Raw genomic sequence first — 20,837 nt, 5'->3', positions numbered from 1 at the left:
ACAGGCCAGAAGTGCCAGAGAATTAATGACTCCCTTCCCCACCAAGAGCAGACCTCAGCCAATAACTGCAGAATTGGTGGACAGTTCTCTTGAACAACACAGGTTTGAATTGCACAGGTCCACTTTTATGTGGATTTTTTCCAATGAAGATACATATAGTACTGTAAATGTATTTTCTCTTCATTATGATTTTTTTTCTTAAATTTTTTTTTAATCTTTATTTTAAATAGGCTCCATGCCCAACATGGAACTTGGACTCATGACCCTAAGGTCAGGAGTATCATGCTCTACTGATTGAGCCAGCCAGGCACCCCTTCCTTGTGATTTTCTTAATAACATTTTCTTTTCTCTAGCTTATTTTATTATAAGAATACATAAAATAATACAATATAATACATACAATATGTAAATTATGTGTTGGCTATTTATGTTATGTCAGTAAGACTTAGTAATTAAGTTTTTGGGGAGTCAAAAGTCATACATGGATTTTCAACTGTGTGAGGGGTCAGTGCCCCTAACCTCCGCGTTGTTCAAAGGTCAACTATACATATTTCATCTCTTTCTGTCTTCAAGTGGGACAATGTTGAGGTGTGCAATCTACACTGTCTCCCAGAAATCCCAGTAGGGTTATGCTCCAAGGGTTCAGAGTGGTCCCTCTTGAAAATGGATGACTTTCCTGAATGACTTTCCTTCCCAGCTCACATCCCTCCCCTATTTCTTGGGGCCACTGTTAAATAAACTTCTTTCACTCAAATTCTTATCTTGAGTTTGTTTCTGGGAGAACCCAAACTTCTGAGAATATATCCTATAAATTATCTTTACACATATGCAAAAATTACATATATTCAATTTATTAATTCATCATTGTTTGTAGTTGCGAGAGGTTGGAAATAATATACCGAAAAGAAACTGGTTAAATACATCATGATCTTTCCATACAATGGGATACTACACAGCTGTATAAAAGAATGAAAAAAAATACTTTATGTCTTGATATAAAACATCTAAGCCATATTGATGAATAAAGCAAGATGCAAAACAGTATAAATAACACCTATTACCATTTGTGTAAAAAAGCTTGTGTGTGTGTGTCTGCATATGCTTAAAATCTTTGTGAAGAAGACCCCAAAACACATAACCTTATAACCCCTTAGGAAGGACTTGAATGGCTAGGGGGACCAGGATGGAAGGGAAAATTTTCATCATTCATGCTTGGACAACTTTTGATTTTTGTTCTGTCGATGGGTTTACCCTTCCAAAAAATAAAAGTAATATTAAAATAATAAGTAAATGCATACATAAAAGGAGGTGCACCATTGCTCATTGGACCTTATGTAGCTCTAGTATGGAATGGAATGAGTGGACAGGCTCCTGGTGGCTAATCAGATCCTGGCTCCATCACAGCTCCTCCATGTGGTCTTGATCCAGCTGCAAAGCATCCTGCAGATATGTGTCCTCACCCATGAAAGAAGGTCTTGCTTCCTTCAGCAGGAACAGGATCTGTTACATTTCCCTTTATCTTCACCCACAAAATCTGCCATCACTTCTGTCCAGAGGAAGGCCCAATGGCACCTTCACCCATACACAAAGAAGCCTAAGCAATTCTCTTCTGCCTGAGAGGTTGTACAGACGGCACTCATCCCCATGCAAAAGACATCTGAGTCACACACAAAACTCATGCACATGCTTGCACACACACTTGCACAAACACACACACACATGAATGGAAACCCAAGCAGTTCTTTTTCGACTGAGATGTTACCACCCCACTCTCCTAATAGCGGAGTCTGCCCAACAGCCTGGGGACCTGCATGCTGGTCTAACCAGAATCCTACTTGCTGCAGGAGAGGCCACTCAATGGGGAAGGAGCTGTTACTGGGGCTGGGCATTGGGACCAGCTTCACTCATCATGTCCTTGTACTGCCGTTTGAAGAAGCCAAGCTGTGGAGGCAAAGACAGAGGAGTAAGGGCCACCAAAGTCAGGGAAGTGGTGAAGGCCATGCAGAACAGGAGGGGAGACCTAGGGGCCAGGAGGCACAAAGAATAATGTGACAGAGTATAAAGAGACCTGGGGAAAGTGGGGCAGAGAAAGAGATGGCTTTGATGTTAGAGTCAGGAAAGTGAAAATAAATAAAACATACAAGGAGAAGGATTAATCCTTACATAGTGGTCATTCTGTACCCGGGACCATTCTAAGTACACTACATATATATTAACCCAATTACCTTCACAAAGTAGTATTTATATTCTCATTTCATAGCTGAAGAAACTGAGACTCTGTGACTTGGTGTGAGTTGAACCCAATAATGAGCTGCTGAGTAAGAAGCAGTGAGGATAGAGGAGAGCAAACAGGAAGAGGGGATACCTTGTACAGTCCAGCGGTGATGAGGGCCAGTAGCACCAGCCCCCCCACTGAGCTGCCCACTATAAGTGGTACAGGGTTGTGCACTTCATTTGGCTCCACTTTGGTTTCTATCTGTAGCAGGGGGAGGGAGGGTACATCAGGGGAACCCCAAATTTCTAGGGGTTCCCCAGTCAGACCTTCTGCCCCCACTTAACCCAATAACTGGCCCCTCCCTCTGCCCTCACTCCTCCTCCCACTCCTCCTTCTCTGTCTCTTTCTAGCTCTTTACCCAGAGATCTCCACAAGCCCAGCCTCAATTCCTACCTCCAATAGTCCCTCTGTGCCAAAGATAGATACCTGGGCCCTCAGAAATGTCTCTTGTCCTGGAAGCAGGGCAAACTTCGAATCATCATACAAGACCTCTGCCGTGGTCACAATCTGAAGGTAGTTTGCTGAAGTCTACAGGAGAGAGTAGATTGAATCTGGACCCATGGGCCCTCTGAAATATCGTGTCCATGCCCAGCTGAGTCCTGTCCCTCACATACCTTGATATACCAGTCAAATGAGAGTTTGCCTTGGAGGGTAATGTTGACTTTTTCCTGGATGCTGAAGGATGAGATGTCACACTGGATTCTCTGGCAGACAGCAATGGAGCAGTTCTGGGGAAGGGAAGAAAGGGGAGAAGTGACTAAAGAAACTGGATGCAAAAATGCTCATGCACCCAGCCCACTCAGTTGACAGATGATATTGAGCATCAACAAGGGGACAGTGCTGGGTCTGGCTTATTCTTACCACCACTGGGGCCCTCTTAAGCTCTGCCATGAAGTCAGAGAGGGGGGGAGACTTCTCCGTGGTGTTGCATGTTCTGGAGAGGTTCTGAGGAAAAGAGACACCATGAGAATAGAGAGAAATTAGGGCTTGTGAATCCAGACTTAAGGAGGCTGAAATGGCCTAAGTCCAGGAAAAGGTCAAAGTGCCTCCAAAATAAAACAGAGATTTTAGGAAAGACCAGGGCTATGGAGGGAGGAGTTAGGACACTTCTCAAGCCCAGCTAGGTTTACCTGGGAAAGGGTGACCTGGAGGTTGTCCCACACAGCCACCTGGTTCAGCTTGATAGGCACCCAGAAGACCACACTGATGGGGAGGCTCCTCTGTCCCAAGTTGTTGACCTTCACAGTGGGAAGAAGGCAGTGGACTTCAGAGCTCTGGCCTTTCCACTTACACCAGCAACTAGAATCAGCCTTCCCACTCCTGACACCCCAGTACACTTAAATAAGGCCTCACAGACCCAAGCAGCCTGCCTCTTGATGCTTTCTGGGATGCAGTAAATTGTAGCACTTAAACACACATTCAAGACCCAGATAGGTTGGTAATAAGTGGTGTCTCTTCCACTTACTAGTGGGGACACTTTGGCCATGTTCTGTTAACTTCTCTGAGCCTCAGTTTCTCCATCTGTGAACTGGAGATAATGATAGTGCCTCCTTCAAAGACTCATTGTAAGGATAAAATGAGGTGTGTGTGTGTGTGTGTGTGCGTGCGCGCGCGTATGTGTGTGCGTATGTGTGTGTGTGTGTGTGTGTGTGTGTGTGGTTCTGTGTGTATAGGGTGAAAGTAAACTTGGAACAGAGCCCAGAACATAGTAGGCACCTGAGGCATGTATCCCATCATTATTTCCCATTATTGCATTCCCAGCACATTGATTTCCCTCCCTGTCATCCTTCTCAGCTCCCCACCTCATACTGGTGCTTTATAATGTGGCTGGTCTTCTCTGAGGCTATGAAGTTGAGATATTTGGTGGAGACTTCATGGCTGATGGGAGAAAGAAGAAAGTACAGGAGGTGTCAGGACATCAGAGGTGTCCTGAGAAGGAGTCTTGGACTAAGTATGTAAGGGAGTGAACAAGTACATGGGTAATGCTGCCCTGAGAAGGTGCCAGTGGGGCGGTAAGCAGGGGGGATGTGTGTCAGACACACAGGATGTGCTAGCTTGGGTTACACACACACATATGCACACAGGCACAAATACACTCCCAGGCACATATAAACTAGACACATATACACAGGCACTCATGTGCATAGACTCACACACACAAATACACAATGGGTCATGTCCAGCATAATGGTAAAGGCAGAGCTAAAGCCCTAGAAGCCAGCACCTGGTGACCACCACGAAGACAGTGTATTTCACAGGCAACTCCAGCTGGAATTCGGTTTTGTTGGTCTTAGTTGTGTTGTTCTCACTAAAGGGAAACAGAGAGCTTTCCTGTGTATATTTCCACTAAATTATAATCTCTGTAATGGCAGGAACCACAGCTGTCTTGTCCATCACTGTCTCACCAGCACTGGGCACAATGCCTGGCACATGGTGAGTGCTCAGTTGGTATTTATTGAATGAATGAATAAATAACTGACTAAGCTGAGGAGAGAACCAGTGGGGAGAGGGCAGTGGTCCATCCTGGGCAGGGGGTTGGGGGCTCAAAGGGGTAAGATAGGCACAGCACACCTGGTCACATTGGCCTTGAGTAGTAGTCTGTTTCCAAAGAAAGCATCAGATTCCACACCAAATGTGATATTAAAGGTGATCTGGAGTTAGAGAGAGGAGAGATAGTGAAAAGAATAGAAGAAACAACTTAAATGTCTATCAACTAAAGAATGGATAAATAAAATGTGGTGCTTCCATACAACAGGATACTATGCAACAGTAAAAAGAAATAAAATATTGATAGATGCTGCAAATATACATGATCCTTGAAAACATGACTACATACAATATAATCCCATTTATATGAAGTGTCCAGAATAGGTGAACCTAGAGACAGAAAATACATTAGTGGTTGCCTAGAGCTTGGAGAAATGAGAGGACTAGAGTTGATGGCTGAGGAGAGCAGCGTCTTTTCTCAAGGTAATAAAATATTCTAAAATTGATCATGGTGATGAATATGTAACTCTGTGAACATACTAAAAAGCCACCCAATTGTCTGCTTGAAATAGGTAAATTGTATGGTATATGAATTGTATCTCAGTAAAGCTATTTTTCAAAACAAAAAAGGACCCTCTACTTTTAAAAAATAAGAAAAGCATTCAGAAAAAGGCAAAAGAGAAAGGGAGAGGGGGACAGCAGCCCGACCTCTGAGTAGTTTGGGAAGATGGGGTGGCTTATGTTGCAGCTGCTATTCTTCAAAGCCTCTGGCCCATTGGTGGAGTCTTCAGACTCACAAGTCAGGCGCCATGGTCGCTGTGAGCGCTGCTTCTGGAAGGCAAGGGAGACAAAGATGGTGATGTGAACCAGAACCTGTGGGGACAAGGAAAGCAAAGTCAGAGCCTGAGAAGGATTTGACTACCTGGGTCACTGACTTCCTCCTATAGGACAGGCCAGGTGGGTAGAAGAAGGTAACTTGAGTCCTGTAGGAGTCCTCGCCCTGGTTTCTCACAGTCACTGTCACATTCAGGTCTCGGGGACCACCCACCACCAGGGTATCCAGACTGTGGAAAGAACAAGCCAGGCCATGAGACGCTGAGGCCCTCCATGTGGCAAGCCTACTCTGGTGGCACAGACTCTTGGAGAGAGAAGACAGTGGATGGGGCAACCACACAAACACCTCCAAAGCAGCTGCTCTGTTCCAGGCTCCCTCAGAGGCCAGAACAGAGCACCAGGTTGTGGTGCAGATTTTCAGGTAGCAGTGAGGAAAAGAAACTCACCCCATAAAAGTGAAGGTGATGCTGAGGTCATCATGGCAAATGTTGTCACTGCCACAATTCTGCTCAAAAGGAAACTACAAAAAAAAATAAAGTATGATGAAAGAAAAGGAAAGAATAAAATGAAACAATAAAATATTGAGCTAGAGTGTATTATGCTAAGTAAAATAGGTCAATCAGAGAAAGACAAATACCATATGATTTCACTTATATGTGGAACTTAAAAAAAACAGATGAGCATATGGGAAGGGGATGGGGAGAGAAGAGAGAGAAACAAATCGCAAGAGAATCTTAATGACAGAGAATAAACTGAGGGTTGATGGAGGGAAGTGAGTGGGAGATGGACTAGAAGGGTCATGGGTATTAAGGAGGGAACTTGTGATGAGCACTGGATGTTGTATGTAAGTGATGAATCACTCAATTCTACTCCTGAAACCAATATTGCACTGTATGTTAACTAAAATTTAATTCAAAATAAAATAAAATATTGAAATAAAATTATGTGAAATGAAATAAAATGTTCTTCAACAATCTTGGCCTCTGGTGTCTTCCATGACCCTGAAGGACCCCAACTCCAGAACTCACCAAAGCTGTGAAGAGTCTCTGAGCATCCACAGCCAGCACTGGCTGGAGGTTCCCGAATAAGGACAAGGGTTTCCCCACCAGAGAGAAGTTGAAGTGCAGGATGATGGGGTTCACTGAATCCTCTACACAATACTGAGAGATAGTAGGGGGTTTGAGGGTTTGCCCTCCTTAGATTCCCAAACCCACCCCATGCATGGAGGACCCAGGAGTGTGGCCAACCCTTGCTCACCGGTAACAGTAGCTTTAGGGTCTCACATTCTTGATTCAGCCTCAAGATTCTTGTCTGTCTGCGTGTGCTGTTCTTTGTCTCATCAAAGACAACTCGGGGATGTGGGAGAGTTGGGTCCAGAGCCAAGTCATATGTGATGTTGCTCTGAATCTCTCCTGAAGGGGCAGGGCAGCATGGTAGTGAGGATCCCAGCTTTGGAGTCAGACAAGCATGAGTTTGAGGCCCAGCTCTACTTTGGGCATGCTACCTGACCTCTTTGAGTCTCCATTCCTTTTTTTTTTTTAATTTTTTTAAATTTGTATATTTATTTTGAAAGAGAGAGAGAGAACACAAGGGAGGGGCAGAGAGAGGGAGAGAGAGAATACGAAGCAGGTTCCATGCTGTCAGCACAGAGCCAGCTGGTTCGAACTCACAAACCTTGATATCATGACCTGAGCCGAAGTCAAGAGTTGGATGCTTAACCGACTAAGCCACCCAGGCACCCTGTCCATTCTTTATTTTCAAGTTGAGGAAGATAATTGTACCTTCTCAGTGGTGAAAATGAAATGAAATGAAATAGTGTCTATAAAGCATTTATCACAGTCCTGCCACACAGAAAGTACTCAAAAAATAGTAGCTGTTCTGTTACATACTAGAAAACTAAGTATATTTTTCTGGTCGCTTTTAACTTCTTTCTCTTCGTCATTGGCATTCAGTAACTTGTGCCTTGGAATGGTACAATGTATGTCATACACATTGGTATAATGTACTATGGTATGGTTTCCTTTATATTTATCTTGCTTTGTTTTGGCAGAGAATCTTGATGTCTTTCATTAGTTTAAAAAAAAATTGTTACTGGGAAACCTGGGTGGCTCAGTCAGTTAAGAGTATAACTCTTGATTTTGACTCAGGTCATGATTTCACATGAGCCCCACTTCAGGCTTATACTGACAGCTTGGAGTCTGCTTGGGATTCTCTCTCTCCTCTCTGCCTCTCCCCCTGCTTGTTCTCTCTCTCTCTCTCTCTCTCTCTCTCTCTCTCTCTCTCAAAATAAGTAAATAATTTTAAATAAAAAAAGAAAAGATTTTCCCTCTATTTTGTTGCTTCTTTCTTATTCTCTCTTCTTTCAATTTCAAATTACATGTTTATTAAATTTTTCACCATGCTCCATATGTCTTACCATTTTTTTCTGTATTTTTCATCCTCTTTTCTCTGTGTGTTAATCTAAATACTCTCAATTGATTTACCTTCCAGTTCACTAATTCTTTGTTCCACTTTGAACCTACTATCAAATCTATTTATTGAATTCTTAATTTAAGTCAGGGTATTTTTCAGTTCTATAGTTTCCATTTTACTCTGTTTTATGAATTCCAGGTCTTTTCTGAAGTTCTCCATCATTTTCTCTTTTTTTCTTGAAGATATTAACTGTAGTTGTTTTTTAGATTCCTAATAACTCCAATTTCTGAATCACCTGTGGGTCTATTTCTATTGTCTATTGTTTCTCTTAGTTGCTGGTCTGAATAGACATTGTTCCAATAGAAAGACCAAGTTGCTTACCAATACCCCTCTCAAATTTCTGTTTCTCCAGCACTAGGGAGCTGAACTTCTATACAACTCTTTGGCTGCTGTCTTCTACTGAGTTTCTTAGAGTATTGATCTAGACATACATTGCTGAGGAAGTCAGCCTATGACTTGAGAGGAATTTATATGTAGGTTTCGGGGCACCTTCTACATGATTCTTTACTCTCCAACACTTTTATATTAATGTCTAGCCATGCAAGCTGCCCCAAACTGACTACTGTCTCCTCAGCCTAGTAAGATTACTGTTAGAAACCTAATTTTATTCCCTCATTTCTCTCTAGTACCATCATTACAATTCCCCCACACCCAGCACAATGCCACTCTTTCAGATTAGAGACAAGGAGAAGTCAAGTTAGTTGTGATAAAATGCCATGCCTAAATGTTTTCTGAATTTGTGTTTAGCTTCATCAACCCAACCTGCCCTTTAAATGAGTTATCTCTTGACTTAAAAAAAAATCCTGGTTAGTTCACAGATGTGGGGCCATTGTTTCTCTGGAGAACTGAGAGAATAAAGGAGTGCCACATGCTCACTTCTGGTGAGGTTTTCTGGGCCTCTGTACCCAGTCAGGGAACTGTCTTCTCACTCCAGCCAAGCTTCGAAAAGGCTGTAGAAGCCTGTGGAAGTTTGTTCTGGACTGCCAGAAGGCTGGGAAGACTGCACTGGGCCACCCATCAATATCTCCAGTTATTTAACTCTTTCAGACTTACCTACCCAGCCTCACCTTCTCTTAGCCTGTCCCGTGTATTCTTGCGGACATGAAGGCAAACTCTAACCTCCCCAGCAGTCTGACCTTTCACCACCTTTGCACGGCACTCAAACACATTCCTTGCCACTTCTTTGGGTGTGAACTCCATGGTAACCTCAAGTCTCAGCACAGGCTGGGATCTGTAGGGACACCAGAGGACCATCAGGGGCCTTCAGACAGCAAAGACACTCCTGAAAGGGAAGATATTTGGTGTGCTATAAAAGAATTTCTTACCTAAGCAGCAGTACATGGCCTTGGGCTCCTATAGCCAGGTCCACAAGTCCATCCATTGTGAGGTCCTGGCCCCCACTCAGTGACTGACCAAAATATTGGAGTGTGGGGGAGAGCTGGGAGCCTTCAATCCGCTGAAGGTAGAAAAGAGGAGAGAAAGGGAGTGGGAAAGAATAGGGAAGTGTGTAACTCGGTTACCCAGAGTGACCCAAGAGGACAGATTGTCTGGGTTCCACTCAAGTCTCATCTCTTATAACTTCTCAGGGAATTAGAGCAACCATTCAGCTTTAGACCACAGCCTTGAGATGATACCCAAAGTTTCCATCAATCACCTAGGTTTTCCAGGACAAAGTTTTACAGGAAAGAAATGACAGGGGCACCTGGGTGGTTTAATGTCCAACACTTGATTTTGGCTCAGGTCAAGATCTCACAGTTCGTGGGACTGAACCCCACGCCAGGCTCTGTGGTGACCATGTGGAGCCTGTTTGACATTCTCTCTCCCTCTCCCTCTGCCCCTCCCCTGCTCATGTTCTCTCTCTCTCTCTCTCTCTCTCTCTCTCAAAATGATGAAACATATTTAAAAAACTTTTAAAAAAAGGAAAGAAGTGACATAGCATGCTATTTGACTCACCTAATATCATTGACATGTCAAAATAATGCAAACACTGAATATCGATCTACCAAAATTCTCATATAAATGTAAGGAGTGGGGCAAAGAGGTGAAAGGGCCGAGGGGGCAAGCCCTCTGAAAGAGAGCTCACCTCTCATAGAGGGAAGTCAATGCTAAAATAAAAGTCAAGAAGCAGCAAAATAATCATCTTATTGGGGAGTATAGACAATAATTGAAAAATCTGAAATAAAGTTTCCTCAAGAGAAGGGAAAATGAAGAGGAAGTTGCAGTGTGAGTGTGGTGATTGTTATTTTTCATAATGAGATATAAGAACAATTTTTACTCTTTAATCTATGTGCAAGAATAACACTGAAAGAACAACCAAATAAAAAGAAAATTTAAAAGTGATCTTGTCATGTACTTAATGCCACTGAATTGTACACTTAAAATGGTTAAAATGAAAACTTTTATGTAATATATATTTTACCACATTTTTTACAAATTTTGTTAACTGAAAGGAAGGATGAGGAAGCATGGGATGCTGGGTATATGCTATATCTAAATCTAAATGGTGCTGACTTGGGTTCACAGATATGTGAAAATTCATCACTTAAGATTTATGTGTTTAGTGTATGTATATTATACCTCAACGTTTTTTGAGAAAAATTTATTGTATTTTGTTTGGAGGAAGTTTTGTTTTGTGATTAGCTATAAAGTAAAATTACACAGTTGGGAGATCCACAGCATATTTACTTATCCAAACACTGACCAACCTTATCCTCAATCATAAGGAAAAAAGCAAGTAAAAAAATACATACAGTAGAAAAGGATAAGATCGTAAACAGTAGAAAAGGATAAGATAATCCTTTTGGCATTTGTTTTTAATTCCTGGGTCTGTGGTGTGTGTGTGTGTGTGTGTGTGTGTACATATAAAGCACCCTCCCCTTACCTTTGTTTTCCTTTGCAAAGTGAGTTATGATGCAGATAAGGAGAGGGAACTAGGGTTTTCACCGTTTACTTTAGATTAATAAATTTATACAAGCATGTCAAGGTTTTATAATAAAATAAAGTAAAATCAGAGCCTTCACACTGCATTGACACAGGGAAGCAACAGGTGTCAGTGAAAAGATGCCTAATTACAATATTCATACAATTGTGTGTAGAAAAAGGCTCCCTGGTGCAGAGAGAAGTGGGTAAGGCAGTGCTTCTTATCCCTGGCATCAACTAACAAGTGTCTTAAAAATACTGGGGCCTGCATCTCATTCTATTCCATTTATATGAAATTCTAGAATGGGCAAAACTCATTTATGGTGGAAAATAATCAGGACAGTGCTTTCCTCTGGAATGGAGTGGGGTCAGAAATTAACTGGAAAGGGGCATGAGGGAACTTTCTGGAGTGGTGATTATATTCTATATCTTGATAGGGGTGTGGGTTACACATGTGTATGCATTTATCAAAATCACTGAGTGGCAAAGGATTTGCATATTTCCTGTCTGTAAACTTTATCCTAAAAACAACAGTAAGCAAATATTGAATTCTAGTTAATGATAAACATACTGAACTATTTAGGGGCATTGCAACTTATTTTGAATTAGAATTTTAAAATTCATTAAAAATAAGATGGACAATGGCACTGGGTGGCTTAGTCAGTTAAGCATATGACTCTTGGTTTTGGCTCAGGTCATGATCTCATAATTTGTGAGTTCAAACCCCATGTCAGGCTCCACGCTGACAGCACAGAACCTGCTTGGGATTCTCTCTCTCTCTTTCTCTCTGCCCTTCTCCTGCTCATGCGAACACACTCTCTAAACAAATAAACTTTTTTTAAAAAGTAGTTTAAAACAACAAGATGGACTGATGGATGGATAGAAGTAGGATGAATAAAAGGTTTGATCTGTGATAACATAAATTTAGTCAAATGTTCATTGTAGATTCTAGGTTGTAAATATATGGGTGTTCATTGTACAATTCCTTCACTTTGTTGTGAATTTGAAATTTTTCTAAATAGTGCTGGAAAACTCTACTGATAGCTGGCACACTGCCCCAGACCAATTAAACTGGAGCTCTTATTAGCAGAGCCCAGGCATCTGTGCCTTTTAAGACCTTAAAGTAATTTTATTTTTTTACTGTTTATTTTTTTTTTGAGAGACAGAGACAGAGTATGAATGAGGGAGGGGCAGAGAGAGAGAGGGAGACACATAATCCAAAGCAGTCTCCAGGCTCTGAGCTGTCAACACACAGCCCAATGCAGGGCTTGAACCCACAAACCGTGAGATCATGATCTGAACTGAAGTCGGACACTTAGCCAACTGAGCCATCTAGGTGTCCCAAGGCCTTCAAGTAATTTTAATGCGTTCATAAGATTGAAACTCTGGTGTGAGGGATTTGGTAGAACCGATGGGGGACAGAGAGAAAAAGAACATAAGAAAAAGGTAAGGCTGGAAAAAAGTCAGAGATCCAAGGGTAGAAGACCAGATGGCCTCAGCTGGAAGTGGTGGGAGAGAACCAGACTCTGGGATCCCTCCAAACAGTGGGTTCCATCTAGCAAGAAGCAAGGAGCCATTTTAGAGAGGAAACCAGTTGTGGTGACCAAGATTTCAGGTGACCAACCATCAAGATGGACTACATAATTTGCAGGACCCAGTACCAAAAAAAAAAAACAAACAAAATGCAGAGCATTAACCAAGTGCAGGGCCCTTCTGTGTGGCTGTATAGGTCACAAACCCATGAAGATGTAGTCCTGTAGGGTGACCAGCTGTAGGGGTTTCCTGAGATTCAAGACTTTGAGCACTAAAACTGGGACAGATCTGAACAAACCAGGACTACTGGTCACTCTACCAACATTGAGATTCAGAAGAAAGGAAAGCCTGCATCCCAACACTCCCAGCCAACCACTTACCACCTCTAAGCCTTAATCTCCTCATCTGTGAAGAGGAGGTGATTGTGCCCCCATGCACCTCCTATAGTTGTGGTAAGAATTTCTATGAAGTGTGTTATTATTTTTGAAGATTCTAAAAATCCAGTACTGGGAGAATTGATCTGGCAGCTCTGAGGATGCTGAATTAGAAAGGGAAAGAGGCACCTGTGTAACTCAGCCAGTTAAGTGCCCGACTTCGGTTATTATCTCACGGTTTGTGGGTTTGAGCCCTGTGTTGGGCTCTGTGCTGACGGCTCAGAGTCTAGAGCCTGCTTTGGATTCTGTGTCTCCCTCTCTATGCCCCTCCCCCCTCGCAAGAATAAATAAAACATTTAAAAATTTTTTTAAGAAAGAGACAGAGGGGCACCTGGGTGACTCAGTCGGTTGAGCGCCAGACTTCGTCTCAGGTCATGATCTCATGGTTCATGAGTTCAAGCCCAGCATGGGGCTCTATGCTGACAGTGCAGAGCCTGCTTGGGATTTTCTGTCCCCCTCTCTTTCTGCCTCTCCCCCCACTTTCACTGTCTCTCTCTCTCAAAAATAAATAAACGTTAAAAAAGAAAGGAAGGACACCAAGGAAGAGAGAGAGAGAGAGAGAAAGAAAGAAAGAAAGAAAGAAGAAAGAAAAGTACATATCAGTAAAGAGGCTACTGTCATGACAGGGACAGTGACCTGGCCTCACCTGGCTGTGGGAAGGGCTAATGCCCGGTCTTGAGGTTCCATGAAATAGGTAAACAGCACCCCGGTTCTCCTGCTCTCCTGGGGCCCCAATGGCCACATCTGTCAGCTTGTCTCCATTCACATCTCCCAGCGCTGTCAGGGCTGCCCCAAAGCGGCCCCAGAGGTGGCCCTGCACCCCATGGAGAACAGTCTCACACTGCCATCTAGCCCTCTGCTGAACAAAAACAGTGTCAGGTCCCAACCTGGGCAACTCCCAGCTCATGCCCAGGCCCCACCCAAGCCCAGGCCCCATCAGCTACTCACTCCCCGAGGCAAGGGGCACACAGACACCTGGCCCCCCCTTGTCGGCTCGTAGTAATGGGGGGCCCCAATAAGGATCAGGTCAGAGCTGCCATCTCTGTCCATGTCCACAGAGCAGAGGGAGGCCCCAAAGTAGGAGCCAATCTGTAAGAGACGAGTCCAGGATCACACATATATCTCTTGCCACCAAAATCAAAGTGTGAGTGTTTTCTTCCTGTGAAGAAAAATCATTTCAACCAGGGAAAGCCCTTTGGAGCAGATGTGATCTTCCATATGATTCAAATTCTCATTTGAGTGTACTGCTAGCTAGAGAAAAATATAGAGTTGATGGGCATTGGCTGAGGATTTACCCCAAATGGTGTTCCAAGGAGATGATTAATATAGCAAAGAAGAAGTTGGATTGGAAACTACACAGAAAAGCCTGGAAGAGCACACAAGATATCTTTACAATATATTATAAATATCTGTGGGTGGGGACGGGGATAAAAAATTCAAAGTTGATTGTCCTGCTAGTAAGGAATCAACTGGCTTAGATTAAAAATAACTATTGCTACAGGATTTTTTTGCATGATATTGAGAAGTACTGTCTATCTTTTAAAATAATTTTTAAAGTATGTTCTAAAAAAATGTTTAATGTCAATATGTAGAATTCATCAACAAGATTCATCCTTTTATTCATTCATTCATTCATTGTTGCAATACTTGCAACAGCAAGTATTTGCTATTTGCTAAGCATAAGTCTGTGTGGTGGAAAAACAGTGTCCTCCAGAGCTCTCAGTACAGCAGAGTGGAGCAGAGGGAAATAGTAACAGATAAACAGGGAGGAGTATTTAGCAATTTCAAACGGGGGCAAGTTCTAGGAAGGAAAAGTGCAGAGGATGTCACACATGACTCACTGCAATCTAATTTCTGCCCCACACACAATTGAAGGAGACCTCACTAATGTCCCAATAAAGGCATTTAAGCTTTAACCTAAAGTCAATAGGATTTTTTTGTCTTTAGGTTAAGTTGATTAGGGTATAACTGGCATACAATAAAGTTCAAGCTTTTTTTTTTTTTAAGAGAGAGAGAACACAAGCAGGGGAGAAGGGCAGAGGAAGAGAGACAGAGAGAATCTTAACCAGGCTCCACACTCAGCGAGGAGCCCAACATGAAGCTCGACCCCACAACCCTGGGATCATGACCTGAGCTGAAATCAAGACTCTGACACTTAACCAACTGAGCTACCCAGACACCCCTATTTCAGCCTTTTTAGTATAGTTTTATAAGTTTTGAAAACACATAAAGTCATGTAACCACTACCAATGATCAAAATATAAAAGTTTCACCACTCCCAAAATATTCCCTCATACCCTGCTGTAATCAACCTCTTCCTTCAAACACCAACTCCTGGCAACCATTGCTCGATTTTCTATCCCTATAGTTTTGGCTTTTCCAGAATGTTATATACATGCCATTATATAGTATGTAACCTTTCACGTCTGGCTCCTTTCACGTATAATAAAGCATTTAAGATGCAGTCATGTTGTTCTGTCTATCAGTAGTCCATTCCTTTAAATTTCCAGTATTTCTGATATTCCATTGTATGGATGTACCACAGTTTGCTGATTCATTTTCCAGTTGAAGGACACTTGGATTGTTTCTAGTTTTTGGCAATTATGAATACCACCAGTAGAAACATTCACATACAGTTTTTCATGTATACATCTCTTTTTATTTCTCCTACATAAATACCTAAAAGTGGGATTACTAGTATGGTAACTGCATATTGAACTTTATAAGATATTGACAAACTGTTTCCAAAGTAGGCATGCCATTTTTCATTCAGATGGCAATGTTTTAGTTATTGCATACCCTTGCCAGTACTTGATATTACCAATTTATTTCTTTATGTTAATCATTCTAATAGGTATGCAGTAGTATCTCATTGTGGTTTTAATTTGCATTTCTATAATGATTAATGACATGAAGGATGTTTTCATGTGCTTATTTGCCATCCATGTATCTTCTTTGGTGAAGTGTCTGTTAAAATATTTAGCTTACTTTTTAATTGGATTGTTTGGCTTCTTATTGTTTCGTTTTTGAGAATCCTTTGTATATTCTGAATAGAAGTCCTTTGTCAGCTACATAATTTAAAAAAGAAGGAGGGGCGCCTGGATGGCTCAGTTGGTTAAGCATCTGACTCTTGATTTGGGCTCAGGTCATGATCTCATGTTCATGAGATCAAGCCCCATATTGGGCTCTACACTGACAATGTGGAGCCTGCTTGTAATTCCCTCTCTGTCTCTCTCTCTCTGCCTCTCCCTCACTCTCTCTCTCTCTCTCAAAATAAATAAATAAACTTTAAAAATATGTATTAAAAAATAAAAAAGAAGGAAAATTTGCAAATATTTTCTTCCAGTCTATAGCTTACCTGTCCATTCTCTTAATAGTGTCCACAGAGCAAAACTTTTCATTTTTATGAAGTCTTATTTATCAGTTTTTCCTTTATGGATCATGCTTTTAGTGTTATAGTTAAGAACTCTTTACCTAACACAGGTCACAAAGATTTTCTCTTATGTTTTCTTCCACAACTATTGTATTTTAGACTTTATATTTTGCTCCATGGTCTATTTTTAATTAATTTTAAATTTTTTAATGTTTATTTATTTTTGATAGAGAGAGAGAGACAGAGTGTGAGTGGGGGAGGGGCAGAAAGAGGGAAACACAGAATCCAAAGCAAACTCCAGGCTCTAAGCTGTCATCACAGACCCTGATGCAGGGCTTGAACCCACAAACCACAAGGTCATGACCTGAGACGAAGTCAGACACTTAAGTGACTGAGCCACCCAGGTGCCCCTTGAATTAAGCTTAATACAATATCACATATGGGTGAGATTTTATTTTGGTTTGTTTTTTGATGTGGATGTGTGACTGTTCCACTGAAGTCTCCATTGAAATGTCTTTGTGCCTTTATTTAAAATCATTGACTATATATGCATCAGTCTATTCCAGACCTATTTTTCCCACTGACCTTTATATCTATCCTTTTGCCAATGCCACACTATCCTGATTACTGTAACTTTATAGTAAGTCTTAAAATCAGGTAGTGTATGAATTCTCCACTAAATACCTAGTGCTATTTATTTAACTTCTTTTTAAAACAGTTCTGGAAAAAAAACTGTTATGGATATTTTACTTTCTTTTATTTTCCATATAAATCTTAGAATCAGCTTGTCAATTTTACAAAATAAGTGGCTAGAATTTTGATTGGCATTGTGTTGAATGTATAGATCAGCTTGGGGAGAACTGACATCTTAACAATACTGAGTCTTCCAGTCCATGAACACAGCATATCTCTCAATTTATTTAGGTCTTCGATTTCTCTCATTGGTGTTTCATAGCTTTTAGCATACAGAAATCATACACATTTTGTTAAATTTATATCTAAGTCTTTCATGGTCTTTTGGTGCTATTGTAAATGGTACTTTTTAATTTAAATTTCCAAATGTTGGGCTACAGCCAAGATGGCGGAAGAGCATGGAAGTTTTTTGTGTGTCTCCCATCTGTGAAGTACAGCCAGACCAACACTAAACCATCCTACATGCCTAGAAAACTGATTGGAGGATTAACACAATAATCTGCACAACCTGAACCACAGAATTCATCAGGTATGTCGTGTGGAGAGGTGAACTTAGGGAGAGAGAAGCCGGCAGCAGGCAGGGAGCCACCTTTGTGGGTGGAGAGAGGATGGAGACTGGGGCAGAGGAGAACATGGGAAAAGCACCCCTCCCCAAAAGCAGCTGGAGAGAAAGTGGAAAATTGGAAACAGCCACAGGGACTAAACTAAAAAGGGAGAAAGGAGAAGGGAGAAAGGAAAGGGTTTAAATTCCATTAAGACTGTAAACAAGAGGAGCACAAACTCTGAAACTCTGCAGCTCAATACCTGGTGGTGCTCTGGTGGGAAGGGCGAATCACCAGAAACAGAGTGGGATCCAGGAGGCTCTTGGGCCATATAGGAAAAGCGGTTCCACTGCTGGAAGGACATTTGGTGGAGAGTGTTGAAACCACCTGGTCCCAGCAGACCCCAGAAAATGGCTACATTTGCTGGTGCTGGAACAAGGTCGTTAAGAGTGAAGCCTGCTGCCAGATGTGTGTTGTAATTTTCCATAATCCCTGAAAAGTTTCTGCTACACTATCTCGTGAACTTTTTCTTGGGCAGGCTGGTACCTGGCTGCAGTCTTGGGACACCATCAGTAGCAGGTCCTAGGTGCTAGGCGTTCCTAGGTGCAGCCAGCATTTGACCATTGCTCAGTGAGACCCTCCCACAGAGGGGCAGAGCAGGTCAAAGCCTCAGCCCTTCAGAAGTAAGGGGCCGGGGAAAACAGCTGCATCTGAGACAAAACTCGGGAAAGAGGTACTGCCTGGGGCTTGGTCACAGGCAGTGAAGAAGCGGGGAGTGGATGAAAGCTGAAGACAGAGGATGGTGTGCGATTGCTGATCAGAGAGAACAGAGTTCCCATACTAGAGACTGGGTAGCTGGGTTATGCCATTTTCACTGCTCCCACGCATGAGCATACGCACCTACCAATGCTGCAACAATCCACCCCAGTAGGCTAGCAGCGCCATCTAATGGAGAATGGAGATGTTACACTGAGTCCCGCCCAACTGGGCCAACCTCACTCTTCAAGAACACAAGTCTCACCGCCTGCTTAGTTTATGGACTATAAAGCGCTACATGGTCTAATTTATAGGGGAAAACAAAGTAATATCAGTCCTATTTCAATCTGTTAGTAGGTCCATCTGTTCAATTTTCTTTCTTTTTCTTTGTTTTTTCTCTTTTACACTATTCTTTTTCTTGAATAAAGAGAAAAAAATTCATTTTTATTTTCAATTTCTATTAAAAATATTTTTCTTTAATTTTTTACTATATTTTTGTTTTTATGTAAGTTTTCTCAAATTCTATTTTACTTCCATCATTTTATTTTAGTCTACTACAGTGTACTCACTTTTTCAAATTTTCAAATGATTTTTTTTCTCTTTTTTCTTGTTTCTTTTCTTTTTCTTGAATACATAAAGAGAAAATTTCATTTTCATTTTTACTTCTTATTAAAAATGTTTTTGTTTAATTTTTTCCTACTATATTCTTTACTTTTGTGTAAATTTTTTCAAATTCCATTTTACTCCCATCATCTCATTTTAGCATACTTCACTGTATTCATTTTTTCAAATTCTCAAACGATTTCCTTCCCCCTCGCTTTTTTTCTCTAATCTGTCAAACCACTGTCAACACCCAGACCAAAACACACCTAGGATCTAGCATCATTTATTAGATTTGTGTGTGTGTGTGTGTGTGTGTGTGTGTTTTAATTTTTTAATTTTAATATTTTTAACTTTAATTTTTTTATTTTAATTTTTCTACCTCATTAATTCATTTTCTCCGTTCAAAATGACAAAATGAAGGATTTCACCCCAAAAGAAAGAGCATGAAGAAACAACAGCCAGGGATTTAACCAACACAGATACAAGCAAAATGTCTGAACTAGAATTTACAATCACGATAATAAGAATACTAGATGGAGTCAAAAATAGATTAGAATCCCTTTCTGTGGAGATAAAATGAGTAAAAAAAAAAAATAGAATGAAATTAAAAATGCTATAACTGAGCTGCAATCATGGATGGATGCAGTGACGCCAAGGATGGATGAGGCAGAACAGAGAACAAGCGATACAGAAGACAAACTTACAGAGAATAATGAAGTAGAAAAAAAGAAGGAGATTAAGGCAGAAGAGTATGATTTAAGAATTAGAGAAATCAGTGACTCATTAAAAAGTAACAACATCAGAATCATAGGGGTCCTAGAAGAGGAAGAGAAAGAAAAGCGGTAGAAGGGTTATGTGAGCAAATAATAGCAGAAAACTTTCCTAACCTGGGGAAAGACACAGACATCAAAATCCAGGAAGCACAGAGGACCCTCATTAGATTCAACAAAAACCAACCATCAAAAAGCATATCATAGTCAAATTCACAAAATACTCAGGCAAGGAGAGAATCATGAAAGCATCAAGGGAAAAAAAAGTCCCTAACCTACAAGGGAAACAGATCAGGTTTGCAGCAGACCTATCCACAGAAACTTGGCAGGCCAGAAAGGAGTGGCAGGATATATTCAATGTGTTGAATCAGAAAAACATGCAGCCAAGAATTCTTTATCCAGCAAGGCTGTCATTCAAAATAGAAGGAGAGATAAAAAGTTCCCCAGACAAACAAAAATTAAAGGAGATTGTAACCACTAAACCAGCCCTGCAAGAAATTTTAAGGGGGACTCTCTGAGGGGAGAAAAGCTGGAAAAAAAAAACATAGATAGATGATGATAGATAGATAGATAGATAGAGAAATAAATAAATAAATAGATAAATACCAAAAGCAACAAAGTTTAGAAAGGACCAGAAAACACCACCAGAAACTCCAACTCTACAAGCATCATAATGGCAATAAATTCATATATTTCAGTACTCATTCTAAACGTCAATGGACTCAATGCTCCAATCAAAAAACATAGGGTAACAGAATGGATAATAAAACAAGATCCATCTATATGCTGTTTCCAAGAGACCCACTTTAGACCTAAAGACACCTTCAGATTGAAAATAAGGGGATGGAGAACCAGCTATCATGCTAATGGTCAACAAAAAAAGCCAGAGTAGCCATACTTATATCAGACAATCTAGAATCTGCATCTAGAGATGCAGAAGGATATTATATCATAATCAAGGGGTCTATCCACCAAGAACACCTAACAATTGTAAACATTTATGTGCCAAATGTGGAGGCACCCAAATATATAAATCAATGAATCACAAACATAAAGAAACTCATCAATAGTAATACCATAATAGTAGGAGACTTCAACACCCCACTCATAGCAATGGACAGATCATGTAATCAAAAAATCAACAAG

At 41.1% G+C, this 20,837-nt stretch overlaps 1 protein-coding gene across 10 annotated transcripts in view; it reads right to left on the bottom strand.

Moving 5' to 3' along the window:
• Nucleotides 1-957: 957 nt before the first annotated feature.
• Nucleotides 958-20,837, bottom strand: part of ITGAM (integrin subunit alpha M) — a 43,172-nt gene continuing 23,292 nt past the window's right edge. For 4 of the 10 annotated variants that reach the window (XM_049638702.1, XM_049638700.1, XM_049638707.1 and 1 more), the window contains 17 exons: nucleotides 13,903-14,043; nucleotides 13,601-13,813; nucleotides 9,394-9,524; nucleotides 9,136-9,299; nucleotides 6,854-7,008; nucleotides 6,625-6,756; nucleotides 6,043-6,116; nucleotides 5,685-5,826; nucleotides 5,471-5,593; nucleotides 4,847-4,926; nucleotides 4,500-4,583; nucleotides 4,078-4,153; nucleotides 3,406-3,513; nucleotides 3,137-3,220; nucleotides 2,890-3,003; nucleotides 2,702-2,803; nucleotides 1,948-2,476 (listed from right to left, as the gene is read on the bottom strand). In XM_049638702.1, coding sequence (XP_049494659.1) covers nucleotides 2,255-2,476; nucleotides 2,702-2,803; nucleotides 2,890-3,003; nucleotides 3,137-3,220; nucleotides 3,406-3,513; nucleotides 4,078-4,153; nucleotides 4,500-4,583; nucleotides 4,847-4,926; nucleotides 5,471-5,593; nucleotides 5,685-5,826; nucleotides 6,043-6,116; nucleotides 6,625-6,756; nucleotides 6,854-7,008; nucleotides 9,136-9,299; nucleotides 9,394-9,524; nucleotides 13,601-13,813; nucleotides 13,903-14,043 — 2,145 coding nt within the window. In that variant the 3' untranslated portion in view covers nucleotides 1,948-2,254. The other 6 variants (XM_049638704.1, XM_049638703.1, XM_049638705.1 and 3 more) reach the window with 4 other exon arrangements.

The sequence above is a fragment of the Panthera uncia genome, chromosome E3 (assembly GCF_023721935.1).
Source record: "Panthera uncia isolate 11264 chromosome E3, Puncia_PCG_1.0, whole genome shotgun sequence".
Lineage (NCBI taxonomy): Eukaryota > Metazoa > Chordata > Mammalia > Carnivora > Felidae > Panthera > Panthera uncia.
This window is presented reverse-complemented; position numbering and strand designations above follow the sequence as displayed.